Below are 20,510 nucleotides of genomic sequence, written 5' to 3'. Positions count from 1 at the left end.
AGCCAATCTGACAAAGCAGAGCTACAGTGTAAAGCACCGGGGTGGGGCAGAGAAGCATCCTGAGACAGAAAATGGATTCCAGATTAAAGGGGTACTCCGGTGGAAAACTTTAAATTTTTTTTTAATTTTTTTAAATCAACTGGTGCCGGAAAGTTAAACAGATTTGTAAATGACTTCTATTAAAAAAAATAAAATCTTAAACCTTCCAGTACTTATTAGCTGCTGAATACTACAGAGGAAATTCTTTTCTTTTTTGGAACACAGAGCTCTCTGCTGACATCACGAGCACAGTGCTCTCTGCTGACACCTCTGTCCATTTTAGGAACTGTAAAAAAAAATCCCCAGAGCAAACATGGACAGTTCCTAAAATGGACAGAGATGTCAGCAGTGAGCTCTGTGTTCCAAAAAGAAAAGAATTTCCTCTGTAGTATTCAGCAGCTAATACGTACTGGAAGGATTAAGATATTTTTTTTTTTTAATAGAAGTAATTTACAAATCTGTTTTAACTTTCTGGCACCAGTTGATTTAAAAAAAATAAAATAAAAATAAAGTTTTCCACCGGAATACCCCTTTAAGGCACACTCTCTAAAACACAGGTAAGCATTACCCACTTGTATAGGTTTTCAGAACTTATAGGAAATTATGGGGAACACACACACTTCTATGCCTATCCCAGTGTTTCCTAACTAGTAGGCCTCTGGTTCTTGCAAAACTACAACTCCCAGTATGCCCGGACAGCCTCCGGCTGTCCGGGCATGCTGGGAGTTGTAGTTTTGCAACACCTGGAGGCATCTTGATTAGGAGACACTGGTCGATCCAGTTGTAAAACTTCAGACACCACAGTCCATAACCATCCAAATAGTAAACATGAGGTACAGTCTCTGCGCCTCCCAGGTCTGATGATGGTGTAATTTAGTAGCCATATTTGAGGTACAGGCGGTGTTCCTCAGCTCCTGGGATAGCATAGTCTGCCCTCCATGTATATGAGGTAAAGGCTCCGCGCCCATCACATCCTGTGTTGCGCTCTCCATGTATGCGGTACGGGCACCGTAAACGCGCGACTGCTAATGCGGCATTGCTTCGGCATGTGTCGGAGGTAGATCAATGTTGGTTCCGGGAATGACAAATTCTCCTTCTCCATCGATGAGGGGGTCCCATTTGTTAAAGTCTTTCTGGAGCCCTAAGAGATTAAAAAAAATAAAATCAAAACTTAATTTTTTTTATTTATTTTTGAGTTTTTCTCACCATTTCTGTGTTGCACTATTTTTCCCATAGAATCACTGCATTACCACGTAGTGTCCTACATACACAACAGAGGGAATTTGTGAAGGCCGTACACCTGTGTTTAGGCGTAGAAAAGTCACACATTTTATGTGCAAACCCTCCGTTTCGAAAATTTCGGAAAGGGGACGTGATCTGATCCCACGCCTTATTTACTACAATGTACAATGGTCCCTAAAGTTACAATATTAAAGGGGTTATCCAGGAAAAAACTTTTTTTTATATATATATATATATCAACTGGCTCCAGAAAGTTAAACAGATTTGTAAATTACTTCTATAAAAAAAATCTTAATCCTTTCAGTACTTATGAGCTGCTGAAGTTGAGTTGTTCTTTTCTGTCTAAGTGCTCTCTGATGACACGTGTCTCGGGAACCGCCCAGTTTAGAAGCAAATCCCCATAGCAAACCTCTTCTACTCTGTGCAGTTCGCGAGACAAGCAGAGATGTCAGCAGAGAGCACTGTTGCCAGACAGAAAATAACAACTCAACTTCAGCAGCTGATAATTATTGAAAGGATTAAGTTTTTTTAATAAGTAATTTACAAATCTGTTTAACTTTCTGGAGCCCAAAAAAAAAAAAAAGTTTTTCCTGGAATACCCCTTTAATGGGTTCCAGGGCGACCGTAGTAGGTAGAAACCATATTACCCTAAGACCATGGGGGAAATTTATCATTGGCTTTACACCACTTTAATGTTCTAAAAGTCCCAGCAAAATTTGCGCAATTGCTGTTTTTTTTTTTTTTTTACGCAATTTTTGGTAGAACATCTTTCAAAGTTGTCCACTGTTTGGCGCACCTTACACCGCTTTTTGCAGTGGAGCAGTATTTATTATTGGCGCAAAAAGAAGTTGAGTTTTTTTTTTTTTTGCACAAATCCTATTTTTTTGCGCAAACATACAACACCTAAAAGGACAAGTAGGAAAGTGTCCAAAGGTGGAACCCTACAGAGTCGGGGGATGCTAAACTACAACTACTCCCATCATGCGACAGAGTCTGTACCATGATCGGAGTAGTTGCAGTACCGCAGCGCTGAGGGACGGCACTTACACATCCCTTGGCTGTGGGACTCTTTTGGGACTTTTAGGACTACTACTCCCATCAAGGACAGACTCCCTCCATGATGGCAGTTATAGTCCAGGGGCTGAGGGGCAGATCGCAGCTGGTCATTCTCCTGAGACCCGCTGCGATCCCAATTTATTAACTTAACAAGCTGGCGGCACATGTGGCTCCACTGCGTTCCCTGCCGGCTCTAGGCTACTGTATATAGCTGTCATAATTCATAATCCCCGCCGACGGGAGCTCTGATTGGTGAAAAGATATTCAAGGATTATGAATTATGACAGCTATATACAGTATTCCCTGCCTAAAGCCATCGGGTAGCGCAGTAGAGCAGCATGTGCCTCCGGCTTGTTAAGTTAATAAATGGGGATCGCAGCGGGTCTCAGGAGAATGACCTGCCCCTCAGCCCAGGGGAGAGCGCAAAAAATGTACTACCCCAATTTCCGTGTTTTTTCCCTCATTTCAGATACATGAATGCGAAGGACTACGTCAGATTCGGTGGACTGCGACCATAAACAGTGTTTTTTCATTTCAATAAAAGGGTTAACGAGGGCTGTGGGGGAGTGTTTTTTTAAGTCATTTTTTTTTTCAAAGTGTCGTCTTTTTTATAATTGAATGTTCAGGCTTAGTAGTGGAAGCCGTCTTGTAGACAGAATCCATTACTAAGCCGGGGCTTAGCGTCAACTAACGCTTGAGTAATACAGGGGTTTTACCAGTGAATACCCATTCTGATTGGTCGGTTCTTCCAGCCATTGACTCGGTTCACAGATCTGGACTGTCTGTACATTGTATGTTGAGTCTTGTTTCAAGTTACAATGGTCCAGAAAAGACCATTGCATGTTGAAACTATTGTATGTTGAGGCCATTGTAAGTTGAGGGATCACTGTACACCAGCGAGCAAACGTATGTTGTAGCTGGAATGTATACCAGCTCTGAGGTGGTACAGATTTCAAAGTGCAGCATGCAGGATAGCAGCTGCAGCGCCAAATTAATTATTTGGCTGAATCCTCCGGCCTCTGGATTTTACTTAAGAAATTGGGGGGGGGATTTATCAAAACCTGTCCAGAGGAAAAGTTTCTGAGTTGCCCATAGCAACCAATCAGATCGCTTCTTTCATTTTTGAAAATGCCTCTGCAAAATGAAAGAAGCGATCTGATTGGTTGCTATGGACAACTCAGCCAAGTTTCCTCTGGACAGGTTTTGAGAAATCTATCCCATAGGTCTTAGTAAATTCCCATCCCCCCGCCCCCATGGTTCAGGTCAAAATGCACCCAGGTATGTTCATGGGGGGAAATTTATCAAAACCTGTGCAGAGGAAAAGTTGATCAGTTGCCCATAGCAACCAATCAGATCGCTTCTTTTATATTTAAAGAGGCCTCTCAACAATAAAAGAAGCAGTTTAATTGATTGCTATGGGCAACTGGTGAACTTTTCCTCTGCACTGGTTTTGAATAATGTCCCCCATAGAGTGTTAGCGACTTCCCAACTATTTTACACCCCCCCCCATTCCCATATGTTCTGGCACTCACCTAAATGCCGCTGCAGGAAAGCTAATGTAACATTGATAATAATGTCCATCCCCACGTACGGATCAATTTCTCCTTTCAACTTGAATATTTTCCCAATCAGGTAACCGGTAAGAAAGGTGAAGTCTGGAAAGCTCTGGTGGACGCTGCCCCTACACAGACAAGCATTTACATCAGTCAGATATGATCACAACAGTTATTTACCTACACATTAAAGGGGTATTCAAAGGATAGGGGATAAGATATATGATCACAGGGGGTCCCACAGCTGAGGACCCCCGTGGTCTCGGTGCAGCCCCCGGCATTCTGTGCCGTGCGCTGCCTCCGAGATGGGGACGTGATGTCACGGCCATGCCTCCTAGTGGCATCACACCACACCCCCACCATTCATGTCTATGGGAGGGGGCGTGACGACAGTCATGCCACCTCCCATAGACATGAATGGAGGGGGCATGGCGTCACTACGGGCAAGGTCCCCGTATCGGAGGCAGCGTACGGCACGGAATGCCAGGGGGCTGCACCGAGATTCCGGGGGTCCTCAGCGGCGGGACCCCTGCAATCATACATCTTAACCCCTATCCTTTGGATAGGAGATAAGATGTATAAAGCCGGAATACCCGGCAGAAGACTCCCCCGAAATCGCCTCATAGACGGCAATACAATGGAATTCCGCCCAAAGAATGAACAGGCTCTTACTTTGTGGAGTCGGAATTCCGCTATGTCGATTCTGCAAGCTAAACAGAGCAGCAGAATCCAACTTAAAACAAAGTGGAATTCTGCACGAGACCTAAATGTGCCAACTGCATTACAGCAAGATTCTATGTGCTCACATTATTGTACTGCATTATGTATAGGACATCTTTCCCAACAAAATAGCAATGGCTTTAATGAAATTCTGTTGTGTACATTTCTTCCTGAATTCAACATGACATACGTGATAGATACAAACTAGATTAGTACTAGTATACACTTACTTGATGGTGATCATCTTCCTCTCCACACAGGAAGAATCCATCTTCTTCATGAGTAAAATGTTATCTGCCCATTGGAACTTCTCAGAGTTGATGAATATAACGGGTTGACGGATAGCGGAAAATATCTCATCTCTCAAAGAGAACATCCAGGCATCCAGTGCTATACCACACCTAGAAGAAACACTATGCTGTTTGGATCTTTCATCACTGCCCCGTAAGTAAAATGATATAACTACTATATGAACAAAATTATAACTACTATAATACTGCCTCCTAAGTACAAAAATATAACTACTATAATACTGCCTCCTATGTGCAAGAATATAACTACTATAATACTGCATCTATATACAAGAATATAACTACTATAATACTGCCTCCTATGTACAAAAATATAACTACTATAATACTCTCCTATGTACAAGACTATAACTACTATCATACTGTCTCCTATGTACAAGAATATAACTACTATAATACTGCTCCTATATACAAGAATATAACTACTCTAATACTGCTCCTATATACAATAATATAACTACTCTAATACTGCTCCTATATACAAGAATATAACTACTATAATACTGCTCCTATATACAAGAATATAACTACTATAATACTGCTCCTATATACAAGAATATAACTACTATAATACTGTCTCCTATATACAAGAATATAACTACTATAATACTGCCTCCTATGTACAGGAATATAACTACTATAATACTGCTCCTATATACAAGAATATAACTACTATAATACTGCTCCTATATACAAGAATATAACTACTATAATACTGCTCCTATATACAAGAATATAACTACTATAATACTGCCTCCTATGTACAGGAATATAACTACTATAATACTGCTCCTATATACAAGAATATAACTACTATAATACTGCTCCTATATACAAGAATATAACTACTATAATACTGCTCCTATATACAAGAATATAACTACTATAATACTGCTCCTATATACAAGAATATAACTACTATAATACTGCTCCTATATACAAGAATATACCTACTATAATACTGCTCCTATATACAAGAATATAACTACTATAATACTGCTCATATACAAGAATATAACTACTATAATACTGCTCCTATATACAAGAATATAACTAGTATAATACTGCTCCTATATACAAGAATATAACTACTATAATACTGCCCCCTATATACAAGAATATAACTACTATAATACTGCTCCTATATACAAGAATATAACTACTTTCCTCATCGTCCCTACAGCAGCACAGAAGGGATATATCAGATCACGCTCCTATGTCAGGACCGTCCCCTAGAACTTAATTAATAATTAACACTTAATTAGTAACGGGGCGGGCCAGACCCCCATAAAGGCCCCTTTCACCAATGTCACACTGTGGTTTTTTCAGTCCTCACCTGTCAGTGGCTAACATTAACAGAGAGGTGTTTCTACCGGTGTTTTGCCCCAACCCTGTATCAGAGGAGCAGGAAAAGTTCCATCGACTTGATGTCAAGCGTTCCTTGGTCTCTTATTTAGGTCGAGTCCAGCACTTTCGGAAGGAAGAGAATCTTTTTGTTCTTCCTGCAGGAGCTAGAATGGGCTACAAAGCTTCTAAGGATACGCTGGCCAGATGGATCCGGTCTACTATTGTGGAAGCCTACCAGAAAGATGGAAGGGATCCTCCACATCCATTGAAAGCCCATTCAACCAGAGCTACGTCTACATCTTGGGCAGAAAGGGAGCAAGTCTCCTTACTGGAAATCTGCAATGCAGCATCATGGTCATCTACATCTACCTTCGCCCGTCATTACAGGCTGGACCTGCAGACCCAGAGCCCAGCCTTTAGTACCGGAGTATTGTCTGCTGTTGGCAAGAATTAACCCACCCTTTGTTATCTTTGGTAGATCCCTTCTGTGCTGCTGTAGGGATGATGAGGAAAGTCGGTATTTACTTACCGTAATAATTCTTTCCTCAAGTCCCGAAGGCAGCACAACACCCACCCAAATAAATTCATTTTTTTGCATCAGTTGTCATTGCACAGTGTGACATTGGTGAAAGGGGCCTTTATGGGCGTCTGGCCCGCCCCGTTACTAATTAAGTGTTAATTATTAATTAAGTTCTAGGGGACGGTCCTGACATGGGAGCGGGATCTGATATATCCCTTCTGTGCTGCCTTCGGGACTCGAGGAAAGAATTATTATGGTAAGTAAATACCGACTATAATACTGCTCCTATATACAAGAATATAACTACTATAATACTGCTCCTATGTACAAGAATATAACTACTATAATACTGTTCCTATATACAAGAATATAACTACTATAATACTGCTCCTATGTACAAGAATATAACTACTATAATACTGCTCATATGAACAAGAATATAACTACTATAATACTGCGCCTATATACAAGAATATAAATACTATAATACTGTTCCTATATATAAGAATATAACTACTATAATACTGCTCCTATATACAAGAATATAATTACTATAATACTGCTCCTATGTACAAGAATATAACTACTATAATACTGCCCCTATATACAAGAATATAACTACTATAATACTGCTCCTATATGCAAGACTATAACTACTATAATACTGCCTCCTATATACAAGAATATAACTACTATAATACTGCTCCTATATACAAGAATATAACTACTATAATATTGCTCCTATATACAAGAATATAACTACTATAATATTGCTCCTATATACAAGAATATAACTACTATAATACTACTATAATACTGCTCCTATATACAAGAATATAAATACTTTCTTCTACGACCTCCGGCAGCACAGAAGGGATATTCCCGGCCTCTTTTATTCCCGGTAGGACCGCCCACCTAGAAAAAACTCAAACATGCGTCAGCCAATGGAACGTGGACATACCTTACATATCACCTGCACACTTGTACGCGCTTGTGTTTTTTTCTGTCCTCTTTTCTTCATGGTAGGTGGTGTTTTCACACCCCTCTGCCCACCTTTAATTTATTTTTTCTTTTTCAGGTCTAAACTAGAAGAAAAAAGAGGATTTTTTAAGTGGTGTTGTACACCAGTGCCTCCAGCTGTTGCTGAGGACCAATGTGGGAAACCCTGGTCTGCCTGGTGCCCTGCGTCCCTTGCTGCCCATGAGGGTGACCCGGGCTATAGTAAGAGTGCCCCCTTAAGGGCTTAAAGCAGGTGTTGTGCCCCTCCTTAACGTGAGTGACCTGGAGGCTGTGGTTTTTTTGCGCCTTGGGGTGACGGTTCCCCCTTTATAGGCCTGCACAACAGGAGGAGCGTATTTGTTGGGGGCATGGTAAGTATCTGCTCCCTGCGCTCTCTCCGAGAGCGCTTTTCATATTGGGGTGACGGTTCCCCCTTTCTGATGTCCCCGCAGTAGTGCGCCGGCCCGTCCCTAGCAAGGTAAGTCTTACCCCTTTGCTTCTCTGTCCTCCGGTGCTGTACCTGTGTCTTCTATGGCACTTCCGGTCCGCGCCTGAGCTGTACAGCAGTGCGGCCGGGTGCACGCCGAAGACCGGAAGTGACGTCCTGGGAGACCGGAACTCCCAGTAATGCACCGCGGCGAGGCTGGACGGACGGGCGGCATATTTAAAATCAGGCAGAAGCCGGCGTCCGGTCTCCTAAATCGGAGGCAGCCGGACTTCTTGCCTGTTAAGGTAAGACCTCTTATGCACTACTGAGAGGGGTATGTTTTGGGCATTTTCGTCAGCTAGGGTTCTGACAGTCTTCTAGGTGTGGCTGCGCTAGTGCGCCTTTTGGGACTTTATGCCTGGGTATAGCGCTCTTAGGTGCTGGTGCGTTGCTCCTTACCCTTTTAGATGTTTTTTGTATTGCTACTGCCTGTAGGTGTTGGGGCAAGGTTCATGTGTCATAAGTCATTTCCCCCATGTTAATGCCTTGTTTTATTATAGATGTCAAGCACTTCAGCAAACCGCAAAAGGAAGTCCAAATCAAAGCATAGGCTATGCAGATCCTGCGATCAGCCGCTTCCGGATGACCTGAGGGGTGACTTCTGTGACATCTGCAAGGACCACCTGAGATCTCGTTCGGATGGGCGCAGTGCAAGGTGCGTGAGTTGTTTACAACGTCTACCCCCTGACGCTTATTGCACTGTCTGTGAGAAATGCACTGAGCCCCATGAGACGTCTAAGTTTCTGGAGGAAGCCAAGGAGTTCTTCTCATGGTTTAAAGGGAAGTTTGGCTCTACTTCTAAGTGTACTGGCAAGAAGCGTAAGAGAAGTGATAAAGTACAGTTCCATGAACCGTCCTCATCGGGCTCGGGTAGCTCCTCCCGCACGTCAGACTCTGATCCTGAGGAGTCAGTTGCAGAGGACTTTTTTCTTTTCAAAAAAGAGAATGCGGATAAGTTAATCAGAGCTGTTAAGGATATTGTTGAGACCTCCAAGGAGAAGTCTAACGCTCAGGATAGAGAGGCACTGTATTATTTTCCAAAGAAGGTGTCTAATGTCTTTGCAGGTCATCCGGTGTTAAAGACAATTATGGAGAAGGAGTGGAGGAACCCTGACCATAGGATGGAGTTGGGTTCTAGATTCCGTGCCGTGTATAAATTAGACCCAGCAGACTCTCAGGCATGGGAAGAATCGGCTAAGGTGGATCCGCCGGTGGCTAAGCTTTCAAAGAAGACACTCTTACCAGCAGATGACTCTTCTGTATTGAGAGACCCCTTGGACAAGAAGGTAGACGTCCTTTTAAAGCGTACGTATTCCAATACGGCCGCGCTAACTAAGGCAGCCATGTCGGCTGTCCCGGTGGCTCGCGCCCTGAGTCTGGCTAAGCCAGCTCAGCAGAGATATTGAACATGGAGTCTCTAGGAGTGATCTACTTAAAGAAGTAGCAACCCTCAAGACGGCAGCGGAATTCTCCTGCGACTTCCCGCTGGATGTTACAAGAATCTGTGCAAAGAATCTGGCGGTGTTAAATTCTGCTAGAAGAGTAATTTTCTTGAAGCCTTGGAAGACCTCAGACACGTCCTCCAAAACTAACTTCTGCGCACTACCATTCGAACCTGGTCTGTTGATAGGTGCCCAGTTGGAGCAAATCCTGGCGCCAGGTAAAGAAACGAAAGAAATGTTTTTTCCGGTGGAGGATAAGAAGAAGCCTTTTCGTCCCTTTAGGTTCAGAAAGTCTAGCTTCAGAAGAAGACCGTATCGTGAGGGAAAATACAATCGTCGCTACCAGACTGGTAGCAGGAAAAAGCAGCCAGATACAAAACAATCTAAGTCAGAGTTCTGACGTCAGGTCAGACGACACGGTTGGAGGGAGACTGCTCAGGTTTCAGGAAGCGTGGCGGAACATCACCACAGACAGTTGGATCCTAGAGATTGTTTCAATAGGGTACAGTCTAAATTTTCTCTCTCCCCCACCAGAGAAATTTCTTGTGAACAGAGCCAGCACAGTAGTTCAGTCTCTCCTTCAAGACTTCATAGAGAAGAACGCTTTAGAACCCGTTCCTCTAGAACAGCACGGTCAAGGGGTTTACTCGCCAGTCTTTCCAGTCCCCAAGACAGGCGGAAAATGGAGGCTAATAATCGATTTAAGATTCCTAAATCGCTTTTTAAAGAAAGAAAAGTTCCGCATGGACACTGTAAAGTCTGCCACAAACATCCTGCAAAAAGACGACTGGATGGTTTCTCTGGATCTAATGGACGCATATCTGCACGTCCCCATAAACGTGGACTCAAGAAAGTTCCTAAGAGTTGCGGTCATCCAACAAGGCGTAGTGCAACACTTCCAATTCCGCGCCCTACCCTTCGGCCTGTCGTCCTCTCCGAGAGTATTCACCAAAGTGGCGATAGCGATTGTTGCAGCTCTCAGACTCCAGCAGATCCAAATCATACCCTATCTAGACGACTGGCTACTGATTGCGGCTTCTCAGGACCTAATAACCCGTCAGCTCCAGACCACTATCAGTCTTCTTCAAGATTGCGGTTTCATCCTGAATGAAGCGAAGTCAGATCTTGTGCCGTCAAGACAGAAGCGCTTTCTTGGTCTCATTCTAGACTCCGTCAGAGAGAATGTCTTTCTACCTCTAGAGAAACAGACCGCTATTCTCCAGCAGGTGACCTACCTGATTCAGACACCGACGGTCACCATCAGATCCGCCATGAAGGTTCTGGGCCTTATGACATCAGCCATAGAAGCTGTGCCTTGGGCGAGAGCGCATATAAGAGAGCTTCAAGCAGAGATTTTAGCGACCTGGGATCGCTGTCCGAATCATCTGTCAGCTCCCTTGTGTCTATCGAACCACACTCGTCTAATGCTTCGTTGGTGGCTAAAGAGAGAGAATTTGTCTCGGGGCAACAGTTTCAGGTTGATGGAGCCATGTATCGTTACGACAGACGCCTCTAAGAATGGCTGGGGGGCCCACTACAACGGCCATTGGGTCCAGCATCAGTGGTCTCCAAGAGAACAACTTTTTTCTTCCAATCTGAGAGAGCTGAGAGCCATCAGGTTAGCAGTCATGCATTTCACACCTCTTCTCAAGAACTGTCCAGTGCTGATACAGTCAGACAACTCTGTGTCAGTCTACTATCTGCAGAAGCAAGGCGGCACAAGGTCTCCAGCTCTGCAGAACGAGTGCAGAATGTTAATGAACTGGGCCGAGGAGCACCTCTATACCCTGTCTGCAGTCCATATAAGAGGAGAAGCAAATCTTCAAGCCGACTTTCTAAGCAGGCAAGTCCTGGACCCCAACGAGTGGGAGCTGAATCCGAAGTACTTTTCCCAGATCGTCAGCAGATGGGGCTGTCCCCAGTGGGACATGATGGCCACCAGGGAAAACAGAAAGCTTCCAAAATTCTGTTCGCTCTACAGTCGGGATCATCCAGATCATCTAGATGCTCTCACAATGAGCTGGAAAGGGCTGTACATCTATCTCTTCCCACCAGTTCCCCTCCTGAGTCGGGTTCTGAACAAGATACTGCTGGACAAACCGTCCGTTCTACTCATCGCTCCTTTCTGGCCTCGCAGAGATTGGTTTCCGCTCCTGCTCCGCCTGTCCGGCGGGAACTTTTGGAAGTTGCCTCTCCATCAGGATCTGCTGCTCCAGAGGGATCTTTTCCATCCACATCTCGATCGCCTCCATTTAACAGTGTGGAGTTTGAGAGGCAGAAGTTTAGAAACAGAGGCTTATCAGAAGAGGTAATTGAGACACTGCTGTCCGCTCGCAGGCCTTCTACGAATCTGCTTTATTCTAAGTTGTGGAAGAAGTTTTTGTCTTGGAAAGCGGGAAGAGGAGATCCTGAGATCTCCTTACCGGTCATCCTCCAATTCTTGCAAGACGGTTTCTTAAAAGGGCTAAAACCAAATACACTCCGTGTGCATGTGACAGCCATAAACGCCTTCACTGATGGTAGATTTGCCAAGCAACCACTCATCGCTAGATTCTTCAAAGTGCTCAAGAACCTTAGGCCAACTGTGAAACCTCCGGTTGCTTCTTGGGACCTTTCTCTTGTGTTGAAAAAGCTCACCCAGCCTCCGTTTGAGCCAATCCAAGAAGCAGATATTAAATGGATCTCCTGCAAAGCTCTGTTTCTTGTCGCTGTCACCTCTGCCCAGCGCCTGGGAGAACTTCAAGCGTTATCCTCTAAGTCTCCATACACTAAATTCACTCCACAAGGTGTACTACTCAGAACCGTCCCCTCCTTCGTGCCTAAAGTGGGATCAGATGCTAATATAAACAGAGAAGTTTTTTTGCCAGTTTTTTCTCCTGCTGAGGATGAAGATAATCTTCAGTCGCTGGATGTCAAGAGAGTTCTGTTGTGCTATTTGAACAGGGTGGAGAATTTTCGTCAGGAGGAAAACCTCTTCGTCCAGTTTGCCGGTCCGAGGAAAGGCAGGAAGGCGGCTAAAGACACCTTGGCCAGGTGGATTAAAACCACCATCATGGAAGCCTACAAGTTGGAAGGTTTGGATCCTCCCTTTCCCTTAAGGGCACACTCCACGAGGGCTGCTGCAACTTCATGGGCGGAGAGAGCACAAGTGCCGCTGGTCGACATTTGCAATGCTGCTTCCTGGTCAACGTCCTCCACTTTCATCAATCACTACAGGCTTGACATCCAGGCACAGAGTCCAGCCTTCAGTTCGGGGGGTTTGTCTGCGGTATTACAAGATTAACCCTCCCGTCTTGTTTTGTCTGCTAGCGAGCATCCCTTCTGTGCTGCCGGAGGTCGTAGAAGAAAGTGAAAATTGTAGACTTACCGTAATTTTGCTTTCTTCGAGACAGAAGGCAGCACATATATACCCACCCAATAAATGTATTATTTTGTTGCAATCAGAAAAGTGTCTAGTTATTTACACAAGCGCGTACAAGTGTGCAGGTGATATGTAAGGTATGTCCACGTTCCATTGGCTGACGCATGTTTTGAGTTTTTTCTAGGTGGGCGGTCCTACCGGGAATAAAAGAGGCCGGGAATATCCCTTCTGTGCTGCCTTCTGTCTCGAAGAAAGCAAAATTACGGTAAGTCTACAATTTTCACTATAATACTGCTCCTATATATAAGAATATAACTACTATAATACTGCTCCTATGTACAAGAATATAACTACTATAATACTGCCCCTATATACAAGAATATAACTACTATAATACTGCTCCTATACACAAGAATATAACTACTATAATACTGCTCCTATATACAAGAATATAACTACTATAATACTGCTCCTATATACAAGAATATAACTACTATAATACTGCCCCTATATACAAGAATATAACTACTATAATACTGCTCCTATGTACAAGAATATAACTACTATAATACTGCTCCTATATACAAGAATATAACTACTATAATACTGCCCCTATATACAATAATATAACTACTATAATACTGCCTCCTATATACAAGAATATAACTACTATAATACTGCTCATATGAAAAAGAATATAACTTCTTATCACTGCCTGTAATACTTTACAGTGCTTCTTACCTAAACCGTGAATCTCTGCCAAGTGCTTTAATTGCTGTTGCGGCACCAAAAGAATGACCGGCCACCGCTACTTTTTGAACATCAATAGAACCCTTAAAAAAGGATAAAAATGAACATAATATAAAGTGAACAATAATAAGCAAAAATATATATGAGACTTTACATACAGAGAATTGTGTGTAGATTTCAAAGGGTCTTTAAAAAAATGTTTCTTTACAAGCTATTATCATAAGGGGAGGATCACCAGATAGGGGAAATTAAACATTTACTAAATTATCATCGGTAGCACTGTATTTACCCCTTCCAATGGGACCTTCATTCTCAAAATGGCTGGAGTTCTCTGCATTGGACCCCCTGTGATCACACACTTATTCCCTATCCTGTGAATAGGGGAAAGGTGTTCTTGGCTGGACAACCCCTTACCCTTCCTGACATTTCACATACACGTACGTCAAATGTTAGATAAGGATGTATGGAGCAGGCCCAGTGAGTGCTGGATGCTATCTGCAGCTGACAATTGCTGTATTTACTAGTATCAGTAGAGCACAGTTATGACAGTACACTGCAATACAAATGTATTGCAGTGTACTCTACAAGTGACTAAAACTGTCAGACTAAAAAAGTTTTTAAAAAACTAAATAATAAGTATAGCAATTTTTTTTAATCACTCCACTTTTCCCATTTTGAAATACATAAATTTAAACTATAAAAAAAAAAATGTACAATGGTATTGCCATGGAAATACCCAAAAAGTCCCATCTACCCCAAAAATTGTATCAACAAAAACCACAGCTCACCGTGCCAAAATCTGCCGCTTAGATGGAAAAATAAAAAAACGTATAGGGGGTCAAAATATGGTGGTGCAAAGAATGTAAAATAATTTTTTATTTTACATTTCAAGTAAATGAAACAAACACTATACACATTGTGCAAGAAAAAAGAAAAAATAACACCCTATAAAATTGTTTCCTAAAATGTAATTGTTTCCTAATATGTTCTATGGTAAATGATGGGTGTCAACAAAAAAGTACAATTGATGCTGCGTATAGCAAGCTCTTACACTGCTCTGTCGATGGGAAAAATAAAAGTGTTTTGGATTGTGAAGACGATAAAGGTGTAAGTAAGAAAACAAAAATCGCTGCGGTAGGAAGGGGTTAGGTGCCTTATTTAGTCTACAAAATAAAACTTGTTCCTGCCACTAAGAGATATGGGCTATGTTCACACACAGTGGCCCTGATTTATTATTCTAAACCCCACATGTTTTGTCGGGTGGGTTCCAGAATTGAAAAAAAAAAAACGACTAACTCTCTATTTTACTGTGAAAACCCGAAAAGGGGGTGTGGCCGTCAGGAAAAGTGGGCATGGTCACCGTAAAGGGGGCGTGTCCCTGACATTTTCACAAAAACCCAACATATTTAGTAAGGTTTTCACAGAACATGTGGTGGATTTGAGCTGAGGAAAACCCCACAGATCAGAGAATGTGTAAAAAAAATTTTTAAAAAATGTAGGGAAACCTTAGTAAATACCGTGGAAAAAAAATTGTAGGGAATTAAAAGCCACAAAGAAAACTACAGTAAACTCTTAAAGGGGTACTCCAGTGGAAAATATATATATTTTTTTAAATCAACTGGTGCCAGAAAATTAAACAGATTTGTACATGACGTCTATTAAAAAATCTTAACCCTTCCAGTACTTTTTAGCAGCTGTATGCAACAGAGAAAATTCTTTTCTTTTTGAATTTCTTTTTTGTCTTGTCCACAGTGCTCTCTGCTGACACCTCTGTCCGTATCAGGAACTGTCCAGAGCAGCATAGGTTTGTTATGGGGATTTTCTCCTGCTCTGGACAGTTTCTGATACGGGCATCATGTGTCAGCAGAGAGCACTGTGGACAAGACAAAAAAGAAATTCAAAAAGAAAAGAATTTCCTCTGTAGCATACAGCTGCTAAAAGTACTGGAAGGATAAAGATTTTTTAATAGAAGTAATTTACAAATCTGTTTAACTTTCTGACACCAGTTGATTTAAAAAAAATAAAATGTTTTCCCACCAGAGTACCCCTTTAACCTGTTGGGGACCGAGGGTGTACCTGTACGCCCTCAGCCCGCTCCTTGTCTAATGCTTCGAGCCTGGCACCTAGCAACGGCCGGGACCCGTGGCTAATAGCGCACGGCACTGATCGTGGTGCTGCGCGCTATTAACCCTTTAGACACAGCATTCAAAGTTGAACGCCGCACCTAAAGTGAAAGTAAACCATTGCCGGTTAGCTCAGGGGGCTGTTCGGGATCGCCGCGATTAAATCGCGGCATCCCGAACAGCTTACAGCACAGCAGGAGGGTCCCTACCTGCCTTCTCGCTGTTCGATCGCCGAATGACTGCTCAGTGCCTGAGATCCAGGCATGAGCAGTCAAGTGGCAGAATCATTGATCAATGGTTTCCTATGAGAAACCATTGATCAATGTAAAATATCAGTGTGTGCAGTGTTATAGTCCCCTATGGGAGCTATAACATTGCAAAAATGTGTAAATAAAAATAAACATATGTGGTATCGCCGTATGCGGAAATGTCCAAATTATAATAATATATCATTAATGAAACCACACGGTCAATGGAGTACGCGCCAAAAAATTCCAAAGTACAAAATAGCGTATTTTTGGTCCCTTTTATATCATGAAAAAAATGAATAAAAAGTGATCAAAAAGTCCAATCAATGCACAAATGGTATCGCTAAAAACTTCAGATCACGGCGCAAAAAATTAGCCCTCATACCGCCCCGTACGCGAAAAATAAAAAAGTTATAGGGGTCAGAATATGACAATTTTAAATGTATAAATTTTCCTGCATGTAGTTATGATTTTTTCGAGAAGTACAACAAAATCAAACCTATATAAGTAGGGGATCATTTTAATTGTATGGACCTACAGAATAAAGATAAGGTGTCATTTTTACCGAAAAATGTACTACGTAGAAACGGAAGCCCCCAAAATTTACAAAATTGTATTTTTCTTAAATTTTGTCACACAGTTATTTTTTTTTCCATTTCGGCATAGATTTTTGGGTAAAATGACTGATGTCATTACAAAGTAGAATTGGTGGCGCAAAAAATAAGCCATCATATGGATTTTTAAGTGCAAAATTTAAAGGGTTATGTTATGAATTTTTAAAAGGTAAGGAGGAAAAAACGAAAGTGCAAAAACGGAAAAACCCTCCGTCCCCAAGGGGTTAAATAAAATCAGGGCCAGTGTTTACATCCTCATCAGGAATGAAGGCAATACAAAAAGATGCAAATCTTTCCATTATATATTTTTTTCTCTTTGTCGGTGCCACTTCTCGATTTGGTAAAAAGTGGTAACTAAAATGAGGATGAAATTATTTTGCGTGAACATAGGCACCGTGTGCTCCAATTCTGAACCCACCTTTATTAACGACCAGTCGAAGTCGGACGGCAATGCGTTTGTGATGGGTTTCCCAGTGTTGATATCCAGTATAAGGTCTAATGCCTGTAGACATTCATCTGCTCTTTTCTGGACCTACATAGAGAAATCGAAAGTGCGTATTTATGTAGGTCTATACAGTGAAAACACAGTGAGAAGACATAAAAGGCAGGGATCCCAATCCGTTCACCATCAGAGGGTATAAATGGATATTCCGGACAGAGATTCCATCTGCAGCGCTCACCGGTGAAATCTATTGGTGCTAGGACCACGTGGACCTGTACCGTCACCGTGGATGACAATGCGATCCGCACAGAATTCGGCTGGGTTCACACCACGTTTTTGCAATACAGTTCCTGTATCAGGTTTTTGATTAAAAAAAACTGATTACTCAAAACCTGACTAAACTGTATCAAAACATGTGTACAAAGTTTTATCTGTATACGGTTTGAAAAATGATGTCCGGTTGCATCCGTTTTTTTAAGAAAAAAAACGTATACGTTTTGAACTTTTCACTCCATTATGAATAAAGTTTCACTTGTTTGATTGAAATTGCAAGAAGAAAACAAAAACTGTGCAAAGTCAAAAACCGTATGGTGAAAACTGGATGGATCCGTACGCACATACGGTTCTGTACGGTTCCTATTGACTCCCATGTTAAAAAAAAAAAAAAAAAACGTATACGGTTTCATACGGTTGTTCACCCGAACCAAAAACCGTGATAGGCAACGGTTTTCTGTCCGGAAAAAAAAAAAAAGTAAAAAAATGTATGGTTTGAAAAACGGAGACAACCGTATACAATATGGTGCATATGGTTTTGAATGGGAAGTCTATGGGCACGGTTTTCTGTACGGTTACATACGTTTTTTTTTTGTTTTGTTTTTTATGAAACCGTATGCCGAAACCGGATAGCAAAATCGTGGTGTGAACCCACCCTTCCACCGAAAGAATGTTCATTCTTTTAGGGGATCTAATCCTAAAATTCTGCAGTGGGAATTTGTCAAAGGAAAACCCATTCACGCCAATGTTAGCTTCATGCGGCAGAATTTCTGAGCAGAATTCCGTAGTGTGAAGATACCCTTAGGGTCTATTCACACGGCGGAATTTCGCCTCAAATGAAAGCCCAATACACTTCTATGGGATTCCGCACTCCCGTTGACACTTCGGAATTTCCGCTTGCGGAAATTCCGAAGTGTCAACGGGAGTGCGGAATCCCATAGAAGTCTATTGGGTTTTTATTTGAGGCGGCGTTCCGCCGTGTGAATAGACCCTTATGCGTATAGGCAGCTGGATGTCAGACCTCATGTTTTTTTTCCGCCCATTGATCGTACTACAATATATGAAAGATTTATCTGTATAGCTAGAATCATTGGTAAAAGAAATTCAAAACTGTGTAGATAATAACTCAACAATAATGAGGGAGATTTATCACAACCTGTCCAGAGGAGAAGTTGCCGAGTTGCCCATAGCAACCAATCAGATCGCTTCTTTCATTTTTCACAGGCCTAAAGTTGCTGAGTTGCCCATAGCAACCAATCAGTTCGCTTCTTTCATTTTTAACAAGGCCTCTGCAAAATGAAAGAAGCGATCTGATTGGTTGCTATGGGCAACTCAGCAACTTTCCCTCTAGGCAGGTTTTAATAAATCTCCCCCAATGAAAAGGCCCAGTAGGACAACGGAGGGGCCTCATGGGGTGGGCCCCCTTTCCCCTGCCCCCCCCCTGTTTGTTGGTTCAATAGTTATAGGAATAAGTGTAGTGGATATAGGGTTAATTATATTTCTAACTTTATTTTGAGTTTTCCATAGGGCCGGTGTGTTGCTGGGCAGATCATTACTGTTAGCTGATTGGCCGCTGTGGCCATCGGCGGGAAGATTGGAATGTATATAAAGTTCTGTTGGACCGAGCTGGTGAGCAGCTTCCCCGCCCTCCCTCCCCTGTCACGGTTTGTTATGAGGGTGTCACTTTGTGGACAGTTAATTTAATGGGGGTGTCACCCAGAGTTTTCTGGGTGGACAGATGTTTGTGAGTACACACTGTGTTATATCTTTTATGATGGTTTTGGAGTTATTTAGATATTTATTATATATTTAAAATGGTTATTTATCATTAATTTATTTGATTATTTATTAATAAATTATACCCTCAATAAACGGCCGTGGCCTTTTATTCCAATTAACTTGTAGTGTCTTTATTTAATGGGGACTTTGGTTGGGGGTTGGGGTATGGGGGGTCCCTATCCCATGTGTTTTTCTTCTTTATTCACATCCAAAGCTAAATGTATGTGAAGAAAACATAATGTAAATCAAGAACAATACCAAACTGTACACATACCCAAAAGGTCATAAAGATTAATATGCTTTTTGTACCTGTTCAAGTCGGAGAGGAAACTCGTCCGCTCCCGGTTTTGGAAGCTTGTTGTACATCCAGACCTCCTCCAAAGGTTCACACTCCTCGTCCTCCTCACAGCTGTCGGCAGAAGAGCGCTCTCGGAAATAAAATGTCGCAGACGCAGATTCATCTCTGTCAGACGCAAAGTAAAAGACTCTTATACAAAAATGTAAAAAGTTAAAGAGTACCTCTCATGATCTTGTTAATTTTATAATCCTCCCAGTTCACTGCCCCCATCATGATAAATCACCCCCTGACTTTATTTTTTTTATTTTTTAGTTTTCTACCTTGATATTTCTCTATTTTCTGCTCCGTCTCAGTAAGATTCACAGACTGGGAAGGGGCGTTCCCCAGCAGGTGTGACATCATCTGTAGCCATACAGGGGAGAACTTCCTCCCTCACTCTGCTGCACAGAGCAGTTCAGTGTGAGATGAGCTATGATTGGCTAAGGCTGCACCCCCCCCCCCCCCCTCAGCACTCCAGACTGCATTTCCTGATTGTGGACTTCTGCCAGGCCAGCAGGAGTCCAAAGTCTGTGCAAGGGGTGGGGGAAAAGTGCTCTGGGCAAGTAGGGAGACACCTAGTGGCAGCTTTTTTTTAAACATAAATAAAACATAGAAAACTTCATTTTTTTGAAACAAAGTACATTAGAAAGATTTTTTATTTACCTTAAGGAGTACAATAGCAAAAAATGTGTTTTAATGAGAGTGCCCATTTAACTCTGCTATGCTAGGCAGGCTCATTTAAATTTAATAATAAATACACTCGTTGACGAAAAACATAATGCACACAGATAGAAATGTCGGCTTGCTGCAAAACTCGGCATACAGTTATACCTTAGACAGATCTGTAAATGATTACAGGTGATTAGA

The 20,510-nt window shown here is 42.2% G+C and overlaps 1 protein-coding gene across 8 annotated transcripts in view; it reads right to left on the bottom strand.

Annotated features, from left to right (window-relative positions):
- Positions 1–510: 510 nt before the first annotated feature.
- PLA2G7 (phospholipase A2 group VII) overlaps positions 511–20,510 on the bottom strand; it is a 101,000-nt gene continuing 81,000 nt past the window's right edge. For all 8 annotated transcript variants that reach the window (XM_056563885.1, XM_056563880.1, XM_056563881.1 and 5 more), the window contains 6 exons: positions 19,616–19,769; positions 17,231–17,344; positions 13,819–13,910; positions 4,841–5,011; positions 3,870–4,018; positions 511–1,180 (listed from right to left, as the gene is read on the bottom strand). In XM_056563885.1, the coding sequence (XP_056419860.1) occupies positions 1,065–1,180; positions 3,870–4,018; positions 4,841–5,011; positions 13,819–13,910; positions 17,231–17,344; positions 19,616–19,769 (796 nt within the window). In that variant the 3' untranslated portion in view covers positions 511–1,064. The remainder of the gene's footprint in view (positions 1,181–3,869; positions 4,019–4,840; positions 5,012–13,818; positions 13,911–17,230; positions 17,345–19,615; positions 19,770–20,510) is intronic.

The sequence above is a fragment of the Hyla sarda genome, chromosome 3, assembly GCF_029499605.1.
Source record: "Hyla sarda isolate aHylSar1 chromosome 3, aHylSar1.hap1, whole genome shotgun sequence".
NCBI lineage: Eukaryota > Metazoa > Chordata > Amphibia > Anura > Hylidae > Hyla > Hyla sarda.
The sequence above is the reverse complement of the archived record's forward strand: the minus strand, read 5'-3'. Positions and strand labels throughout refer to the sequence as shown.